The following is a 10,500-nucleotide window of genomic DNA, read 5'->3' as shown; positions in this document are numbered from 1 at the left end:
CTTCCTCTATAGCTCCAATTGTTCTCCGTGTTCTCGCCATGGTTGTTGTTGTCTTCCCACAGACGGCGCCAAATGTTATGGATAAAAAACTAATATATATATAATTGCTGTATTTAGTACTAAGGAACGTGAGCTTCAAGGCTCGATTTGACTGCTCTTGTGTTTCGTGACTCAATCTGCCTTAACAAGATGCCTACGTACCTTGCTGATTGCCAAAGATCAAGTCAAAAAAAACGTAGTTCTGATTTGTGGGGTGAGACCCCTTATATAGATGTTGGGAGTCCTTGAATTGGACTTGGTATAGGAGACCTGGTGGGCAAGTCTCATAATTAGAATGGACTTTGGAGTCCTAGATAGTAGGAAACTGATTCCTTATCCTTTTAGGTCCCCTTGAGGATAATCTATAAGGATTTATATCCTTATCAGGACTCTTCTCAATAGCTGATTTTTCCCTTATTAATTAATTACGAAATTAATTAATAATCAGGGCTTTTGGGCCTCTTTTATTCCATCAGACCTGATCTGGTCCATCAGGCTTAACCTTTCTGGTCTGAATATCATACATCTTCTTATTGGGCCTATCAGCCCATTAATTATAAAATCAGGACTTATTTATCCCTATCAAGAATAATAAATGGGATAATAATAATATTACTTATGGGAAAATTTCAGCTGAAAATTTTGCCTATAAATACACTATTATAGACCCTATTTTATTCTAACCCCATCGAACCTGAAAACCCAAAAAGTTTGAAAAACCCAATTCTCTCCACCTCCTTCCTCCTCCTTAACATCGTTTTCTTGGTGGATACCGGTGGAGTGCTTCACACTTGAGGAGCAACTGCTAAGGATCTATGATCGTTGTCTCCGAATTATTTTAAAAAGGTTAGATTCGATCCATCGAATTTTTATTCACGATTTATATGCTTATATTCGGATTTTATATGTGTAAAAGTGTTTTGCCATGCCCCCGCTGCGATTAAAATCCAACACTATATATATTCAAATAAGAATGTTTTCATGAGAGAGACGTACCAGAGCGCAAGAGGAGCCGTAAGAAGACCGTTTTAGCACGATTCAATGAAGACGAAGAAGATCTTGTTTTTACTTGTGAATCTTTATTTTAAGTTGTATTTGGATGCTAATTTTCTTACCTGTGAACCTTACTCTTGTTTTGTACTTGGTTTTATTTATTCGTTATAAAGACTACAGTTTGTTATATCATGCTTTCATCGGAACCCACGTTGAATGATGAGTCCGATTATGGGCTAATCGTTATCGTGGGGTTCTAGCGAATTTATTTAAGTATTTCTTTAGTTAAATTGTTTCGATGCCTTAGTATGTGGTGATTGATTGATAGCCTAGTATTGGTTGTGCGTATTCGTCTTATGAGCGTCGCGAACTTATAAGATAATGTGTTAATTCTTAATGAAGCGATAATGAATTTTGGATTCAGAACTTGTCATGCTAGCATAGGTTCATATATTGTTATGCATGATTCGTAGGTAATTTTAACCATCTTACTTTCCCTGTGTAATCAAGATAGATAACTTGTGTTTAAACCGTTATGTTGTCAAATTCTATAGACATATAAGGCCTTAATATAATTGGTGTTTATTCAGCTTCTATCTCTTTTATGGATGTCTGGTAGTATGGTACTCATGCAACGAAAGTTGGCGTTAATCAGTTTCGTGTTATCTGATTAGTGTCATCACCATTGCATGTTAAGGTTGAGAATAATAAGGCTATTGAATGAAGTATTTAATGAAGTTAGAATACCATGTTTGTCATATATATTAATTTAATCAATCTTATTCTCTTAGTTATAATTGTTAGTTTAATTCTTAGTTATAAACAACCTCAATTTGTTATCATCTTAGCATTGAATAATAACCGTACATTGTTGCTTAAGTGCGTGAATTAATTAGTTAACCAATACAGTCTCTGTGGGAATGAACTAGAAAAGATTCTATACTACTTGCGAACGCGTATACTTGCGTGTATTATTAGCGCGTGTTTAGCGACTAACATGGACATGTTCAGAGATGACGTGCATCGGCCCCAGTTAGAGTGGTTGAAGGCCTATCGGTCGGGGGATAACAAAAACGAGGTCGACCGCGTAGGATGTGGGCTGATCAATTGAGTTTGGATATAAAGACCTTAAATATTACTGGTGACATGATATTAGATAGGGTTGTTTGGATACGACGAATTAGAGTAGATGAGGTTATGTCTACTGGTTTTACGCCTATCAGGTCCATCCAATTTTGACTAAAATAATGGGCTCTTTTAGTTTGAGAACATAAAGTATCTAAAATTCAGAGAGGCATCAGTGCAGGTATTTCTCTGTGCATACAACCATGGGCTCAGATTTTTTGTTAGGTATGAATTGCAACACATAGGGGGGTGAATGTGTTTTCTTTGTTTTCTTGACTATTTGAAAGTTGTTTTTGGCTTTTGGAACTTAACAGCTAGAATCGAATTTGCAATGATAAAAGACCAAACGTAAAGACACAAGTAATTTATTAAAAACTCACTTGATTTATATTAAACCAAATTTTTTTGTACTACAAATCCGTGTTCTTGAAAATAAGAACTCAGCTACTTCTCTTGAGAGAATACAAGATTTTCTAGATCTGTCTTGTTCCTTCTAAACAAAGGACCCATGACATATTTTAAAGAACAACATGCACAGGTTACAAAGACTACACTAAAATGGACTAACACAAATTCTAAAGTCTATTTGTCTATTTCCACTTTAAGTGAAACAAATCTTTATACAAGCTAACATGTCTGTGACCCTCCTTTGTCCAGTTCATCTTGGCCCTTGATCTTGCATTCTTCAAGCTGCATTTGTAAACATTTCATTCAGTGATAGAATTGTTTGTTGATTGATAATCTTGGTTTTTCAAGTTATCTGCATTCTGAAATTTGAGGCTGTTGTTGAGATCTATTTTACTGTGTAGAGAAGTCACATATCGATATGTAAAATGAATTATCAATATCTCTACTTCTCTATAAGTATTATGACTTGTCGAGTTCTCCAATTCTCTACAAGTAGATTGACTTGTCGATATCTCTAGTTCTCTACATAGGCTTTTGACACGTCGATATCTCCAGTTCTCTACAAGTAGATTTTGACTTATCGATATCTCCAGTTCTCTACAAGTAGATTTTGACTTGTCGATATCTCCAGTTCTCTACATGGTCTTTTTGACTTATCGATATCTTCAGTTCTCTACATGGTCATTTTGACTTGTCGATATCTTGACTTCTCTACAAGTAAATTGACTTGTCGATATCTCTTTGGACTTCTCTGCAAGTCATTTTTGACTTCTCGACATACATCTCTATACCCCTTGATCTATGACTTGTAGATATCTGACTTAGAACATTTTTCCAAAAATAACATTATTCAAATCCAAGCTTCTGTACTTCTCTCTGAGGCATGATCAGGATTGATCTTCTTCCAGAATTTATTCCTTAGCTTGATAGTTGTTCATAGAAAAATCCTCCAGTCTAATCTCTTACCATTTTTACAGACTAAAGAAATACAATTACAAAATACAATAAGATTATCATACAACTGATTCTTAGGTTTGTCGGAGTGACTAGTCTTGTTATGTACAGGCATGTCTTGCACAACATTGTTCATGCACTAATCTTACTTCTTTTTTGTTGTATTATTATTTATAATTTTGTTCATTTTTATATTTACCACACACCATTTCTGTTGTCGTGCACTAAGCCGGGGGTCTTCACGGAAACAGCCTCCCTATTCTTCCGAGTATGGGCATGATCTGCGTACATCTTACCCTCCACAGACACTACTCTAAGCAGGATTACCTGAATGTGTTTGGTTTGATTTGGTTTATCTAAGAAAGAATTAGGATTATGTCTAACACTTAAAAATTAAACTAATATTTTATATTATATTTAGAGTACATACACCAAAAGACCCTAATCTCCCTCTCCCAGCGGCCTCCATCTTTTTTTCGTCCTTTCTCAAGTTAGTCGAGGGGCTTTCATCAATTTTATTCTGGTGGAAAGCCCCAACCCTTTTATTTTTCATTTTTTTCCAGTAGATTCTCCTCCAATAAAACTCTTTTTTTTGGGTGTTTGTGTGTCTCACCTTTTGGAGTGTTTGTCTTATCTCTAATTTTGGGGTGTTTTGTTATTACTTTATTTAGTTATATTTGGGTCTATTGGGTATTGAATATATTGACAATGATTTTTATTGATGTTTTTCGGGATCTGGAAAGTCATCGTCGAATCAGGAACGACGTGATTATTTTAAGAGCTCACCTTTCAAAGTCAAAGATTGTTCATCGTTTACGAGTTTACACTTTCGGTATGTGTATAGCTAGTATCTGAAATGTAGATAGTTAGGGTGTCGTGCTCTAACCTCATTTATGTGATTGTGGTTTTCGATGAAGATTGGGTTACCAATGATTATTATGTGATAAGGTCAATTGTGATGTTGCTACTTTCAGGAATATTGATACAATTTGGATCGTTTTGGATGTTTTTTATTTCATTTTTAACATTATGAATTTTTAAATTTTATGTGTTAAACGATCAGGAAACAAATCAGTTAATTATTTTTTATTATGTTATTTGTTTTCCAATCTGATTGTAAAAAAAGGAGCTAGGATTTTATGTTTAAATCTTGATGATGATATAAAGTACGTAACTTGACAAAGTGATCCGAATAATCATGAATTTGTTAAGTACATGCCTCAGTCTCTGTGTCCTAATCTTTCTGCGATTTTAGGACCTCAAACATAGTCATTAAAGTAAATTATGTTTAGCACCCTAATTGTCTCCTTCACTGTCTAAATCATTGTACTAATTACATAAGAAGAGGGGGGCAAAAATAGAAACAATAGCACTTTCCTAGTTTCCTACACAAATTTTACGGCTTTCTCGTTGTATTATCTCCTCTCTATTCTGTGTCCCTCCGATTCACAGCTATCAAAACGCATAACTTGACGAGAGCATTAACAACACTATACAATTATCAATTCACAGATATCATATATATTTATCTGCATATGATGATCTGCAGGGTATATGTAATTATAATTATATAAAAAGATCAAATCTAAATAATAATTTCTTGAAATAGAGTCCACCTTGAACGAATGATTCTTCATCACTGTTTTGCCTCCTAAATTTAAGGTATATTTTCGTTTTCGTTCATGTTTTACAATAATAATTTTCTTGCATGCAGATGCAGGTACTGTATGTCCTTGTTTATTCTTGAGTGTGAATGATGTTTAATGTATTTTTACTTTGAAACTTTATGCATCTTATTGTTATTTATTATGACAACTTTCGTATTTTTAGCTAATCTCCTAGAACAAGCTTTTGTTTATCGAAATTAATGGTTAGTTTGTTTCAAACTGTATTGATTTATGCTTGAATTTGCAGAACTTCTTGTCTAGGCCTTTCATGCGCATCTAATAAATTTTTTGATATACTTTTCTTTTTCCAAGTTCACTGTTTTCGTCAATATTGTCAGAATTAGTTATCCGTTTCAAGAAATTTATGTAGTTGCTCTTTTTTTAGGATAGAAATTTGAAGGATTACTGTAGTGAAATGGCGTTAGGGAGATACTCGAGAGTTGATGGCAGAAGATCTTCGACGAGTTCAACAGTAGTTTTTGTGGTGTTTATCGGCCTTTGTTTGGTTGGAGTTTGGATGATGACATCCTCATCAATTGTCCCTGTTCAAAATGTTGATGAGGTCAAGAATGAGGTGGAAACACAGATAAAGGAAAATGGTGCTACGAGTAAGAGCAATGACATTAGTGAGGACGAGACTAGTGAGAGTGAATTAAAGAGTGAAAACAAGATTAGTAATATTGATTCAGACACTGAAAGCAATACGAGTGATGTGAGCACAAGCAGAGATAGTAATTCAAACAGTCAGAGCGACACAACTAGCATGAGCAGAGGAAGCAGTGAGAGTGTCAGTGAGATCAGCACAGTTAGTGAGAGTAATGAAAGCCAGCCCAAGAAGTTTGAGGATAATCCTGGTACTCTACCGGAGGATGCAACCAAAGGGGATAATGTAAAGGTATCCAGTAGTGAAAGAAATATTTCTCAATCTGATATGACATCTGACCGTTCCGCTGATGACAACCTGAAACTGAAACCTGTGAAGCAGAGCAGAGACGAAGATGCTAATTTAGAGAAAGGACCAAAATCTGAGACAGGAAATGAGGAAGATACAAAGGAAGATGTGGTATCTAACACGAATGATCAAGAATCGAAATTTAATGAGAAGAAATCAAAAATGGATGAACAGAAACAAGTGGATGAGAAACGTTATTCTTATGGAGGGGACCCTGAAGATGATTCAAAAGTAACTACATCAAAATCAAATGAAGGAAAAAACGAATCAGAGAAGTTTACTGCACCACAAAACAAGGATAAAAGTAAAACCGATGATACAATCGAAGAGAAGCCAGAGGGTATTTCTAGTGAGAAGAAGGATCTCCTACCTTCTGCAGTTCAATCAGAGCTTTTAAACGAGACTATGAGTGGGGACGGGGCGTGGAAAACCCAAGCAGCAGAATCAAAGAAGGAAGCTCGTAAATCTTCAGAACCTGCTCCAGAAACCGGGTCTGACTGGAAAGTTTGTAATGTTACAGCTGGGCCAGATTACATTCCATGCCTTGATAATTTACAAGCAATAAGGAGACTTAGAAGTACAGGGCATTTTGAACATAAGGAGAGACACTGTCCAGATGACCCACCAACATGCCTAGTTTCACTTCCGGGAAAATACCAGCGTCCAATTCAGTGGCCCATGAGCAGGGAAAAGGTATAGTAGCCTTAGAGACACCTGAATTCTTATGTATTGGTGCTTAGTTATCCATGACAATTTGAGATCGTTTTTGCAGTATCATTTGCTTTTGTCTCCATCTCTAATCAGGTTATACGGACTCTTGATCTTTGTTATATAGATATGGTACCATAATGTCCCCTACACACAGCTCGCAGAATATAAGGGACACCAAAATTGGGTTAAAGTTAGTGGTGAATACCTTTTATTTCCTGGAGGAGGGACCCAGATGATGCAAGGGGCTCTTCCTTATATCGACACCATACAGAAGGTTACTTTCTTAACATTCTCATATTGCATATGTCCTCCCTTCCATCTCTTCATAAAAGCGCAGTTTCACACCATTCTTATTTAAGCTTCAGCTATATAGTCTTCGTATAATCATGAACAGCATAAATAATGTTGATACTTGCACTCCTATTCAAAGAAAAAGGTACCATGACAAGTAGCTTATGCCATTGCTTCGTGGCTAGGAAGCAGGGGGGGCTAGGGTTACCAAATATACCACCGCGTCGGATACTCAAACAGTTTAAACTTAAATTAATTATTTTGCAAAGCTTACTCAATATTGGTATTCATGGGTGCTTGGGTTACCTAACACACCATCACATCGGATACTTACAATTCCAGCTTTAATTATTCACTATGCAAAACTTACTAAAAAAATTTGGTACGAGGGGTACTCTAATAAGAGAAACACGCTGATGTTAATTTGCAAAAAGAGAAGAAAAGAAGTATTGATGTATATCTTGACTCTACAAATAATAATAACTCCAACATCAATTCTGGAGTTGTAGATGATTAAGTTGTGCATTTGATTTAATTCACAGAAAGTTTTTTGTTTTGTTAATGGCTTCTATGGTACATAACATCTAATTTTTACATTTATAATATTTTAATAAAAGTTGTATCCGTCATACCCGAATCTCCATATATTAAGTTCATCCTAAGAAACAAGGATACGGGACCGGGGATGTGGGTGCATAGTGTGGGAATACATAGATTCGATGATTACGCAAATAATCAAAATATAGGGATTCGGGTGCGGCGGACATGTGTACAATAGTATCATAAAAATATGTTTGAGACACATGTATCCTCTGTTGCTTTAGTTTGTTCCTGCTATTGCTTGGGGAAAACGGTCACGAGTCATATTGGATGTTGGATGTGGGGTTGCTAGCTTTGGAGGTTTTCTTTTTGATAGAAATGCGCTGGCCATGTCATTTGCCCCAAACGATGAACATCAGGCTCAGGTTCAATTTGCACTTGAAAGGGGAATTCCTGCATTTGTAAGTGTGATGGGTACAAAGAGACTTCCATTTCCAGGGAAAGTCTTTGACGTAATCCACTGTGCACGTTGTAGGGTTCCATGGCATGCAGAAGGTACCATGTACTCCTGATGATTATGTGCTTCCCTTTTGCTTGTGCTTTTTTTGGTTTTTATTTGGCTTGGTACGTGATGCAGGCGGTAAGCTTCTTTTGGAGCTGAATCGTTTACTCCGCCCCGGGGGATACTTCGTGTGGTCTGCTACTCCTGTCTACGAGAAAGAGCCCGAGGACGTTCAGATTTGGGAAGGTAAGAGTTGCTTCTACCTAATAATTTTTTTTTATTAAAATTGTGTTATGATATCTATTCAAAATGTTCATTTTTCTTTGAATTGTTGGCAGCTATGAAGAAACTCCTAAAAGCGATCTGCTGGGAAGTCATTTCTATCTATAACGATAAATTAAATAAAGTAGGAATTGCAGTATTTCAGAAAACCAGTTCTAATGAGTGCTATGAAACAAGATCGGAAAAAGAGCCACCCCTATGCAAAGATTCTGATGATCCAAATGCATCCTGGTATTCTCTTCAGCAAAATCTTACTTTTTGTTATCTACGTCATGTTTGACGAAAACATATGAGCGGCATGTTAATTTTTCTTAATAAAATTGTAAGTTTATCTTAATTTATACCAAAAAGTTGAAAATGAACTTGGCAGAAAAAAATGTGAAATGATGGAGGGTCACACACTTGTAGCTGACAGTTGCTGCTCATTGACCACACATATGTTCTTTATCTTTTGAAAGAAAATGAATTGGGTTTTAGTTTTTTAATTGTTTCCAATCTTATGTGTCCTGTGTTTAGGAAGGTACCATTGCAAGTATGCATGCATAAAATACCTGCTGGTGCAACAGAACGTGGGTCGAAATGGCCAGAACAGTGGCCTGCAAGGATGGAAAAAGCACCGTACTGGTTGTTGAGTTCACAGGTTGGAGTTTATGGAAAACCTGCACCTGATGATTTTGTGGCAGACTATGAACACTGGAAACGCGTTGTTACCAAGTCATATGTAACTGGGATGGGTATAGACTGGTCTACAGTGAGGAATGTTATGGACATGAGAGCCATTTATGGAGGGTAAGCAAAACAATTTTTGTAGTTAATATATAAACAATAAATATTATAGGTGCACACTATAAAGAACTAGAAATCAAGTTGTAGAGGAGCAAAACAATAAGTCTGATTTTAACTGTACAAATTGTAGAAATTTAATCTAGCACACTCTAACTCTCAAACTTAAGGATCTGATATTTGGATGTACCTACAGGTTTGCTGCAGCTCTAAGAGAAATGAAAGTATGGGTCATGAATGTGGTCAACATAGACTCTCCTGACACACTACCTCTAATATATGAACGCGGACTCATTGGAATGTATCACGACTGGTGTGAATCATTCAGTACGTACCCCAGAACTTACGATCTTCTCCACGCAGATCATCTCTTCTCCAAGATAAAAAAGAAGTATGCATCTTTTCCAACAAGTTACTTGAAGAGACTTCATGAGACCACAATATACTCATATTTATCTTCTTCTTTTTTTCAATGCTGCAGATGCAACTTTGAGGCACTCGTTGTAGAGGTTGATCGTATCTTAAGACCGGAAGGAAAGCTAATTGTGCGGGATACAGTCGAGATCATTAGTGAACTAGAGACCAAGTATAAATCCATGCAATGGGATGTCCGAATGACCTATTTAAAGGACACAGAGGGGTTGCTGTGCGTGCAGAAGTCAAATTGGCGCCCCAAAGAGGCAATAACACTTCCATATGCAATTGCAAATAAAGAAGATATTGCGCGTGAAATGAAGCTTAAAGAAGAGCTCAAGAAAATACCACATGGTACATAAGCCATCTTCCTCTGATAAGTTGGTTTATTTTAGCGGGTGACTATAAACAGCACATCTAAACCGTTTCCGTAGCAATTAATTTGGTTTAGCTCATGGATTATGGTATGGTCGGTACGTTAGTATCTGATCTACTCTTCATCTTTTTGGTTTTATTACTCGCAAGCAGTGGATTTTGGGAGTTTGGTTATACTTGAATATTTGTAGGTAGTATTACTTGTATAATTTGAAATTTTTAGAGCAAACAGGATCGAATTAGGAATTCTTGATTAGAAGAAAATCCCACATTTTGGATGGTTGTAGGAGAAATAGCAGTGTAGATTTAGCTGCATTTTGCATAAAATGTTTAAGAATGACATTTTATTCTGCCATATATGCCTATATAAACTACTAGGCAGTTCCTGAATGTAATATTAATCAGCTGTTGCTTATATAATTTTTCTTCCTGATCACCTCTAACTTAAAGCGCCAAAGTTGTAA

At 36.1% G+C, this 10,500-nt stretch overlaps 1 protein-coding gene across 1 annotated transcript; it reads left to right on the top strand.

The window, feature by feature from the left end:
* Positions 1-5,601: 5,601 nt before the first annotated feature.
* Positions 5,602-10,391, top strand: LOC141710729 (putative methyltransferase PMT24). The gene is made up of 8 exons (XM_074513265.1): positions 5,602-6,831; positions 6,974-7,123; positions 7,965-8,235; positions 8,318-8,428; positions 8,521-8,695; positions 8,981-9,253; positions 9,444-9,638; positions 9,729-10,391. The coding sequence occupies exons 1-8, from the start codon at positions 5,602-5,604 to the stop codon at positions 10,021-10,023; spliced, it is 2,700 nt and encodes an 899-aa protein (XP_074369366.1). The 3' UTR covers positions 10,024-10,391.
* The last annotated feature ends 109 nt before the right edge of the window (positions 10,392-10,500 follow it).

This window comes from Apium graveolens, chromosome 3 (assembly GCF_009905375.1).
Source record: "Apium graveolens cultivar Ventura chromosome 3, ASM990537v1, whole genome shotgun sequence".
NCBI classification, from domain to species: Eukaryota; Viridiplantae; Streptophyta; class Magnoliopsida; order Apiales; family Apiaceae; genus Apium; species Apium graveolens.
The sequence above is the reverse complement of the archived record's forward strand: the minus strand, read 5'-3'. Positions and strand labels throughout refer to the sequence as shown.

What these genes read in the sequence shown, in the direction of transcription:
- LOC141710729 (XM_074513265.1), top strand. Translation starts at nt 5,602, where the DNA reads ATGGCGTTAGGGAGATACTCGAGAGTTGATGGCAGAAGATCTTCGACG. An exon ending in GGCCCATGAGCAGGGAAAAG is followed by an intron (nt 6,832 to 6,973) that starts GTATAGTAGCCT and finishes TTTGTTATATAG; the next exon opens with ATATGGTACCATAATGTCCC. An exon ending in TTCTCCAAGATAAAAAAGAA is followed by an intron (nt 9,639 to 9,728) that starts GTATGCATCTTT and finishes TCAATGCTGCAG; the next exon opens with ATGCAACTTTGAGGCACTCG.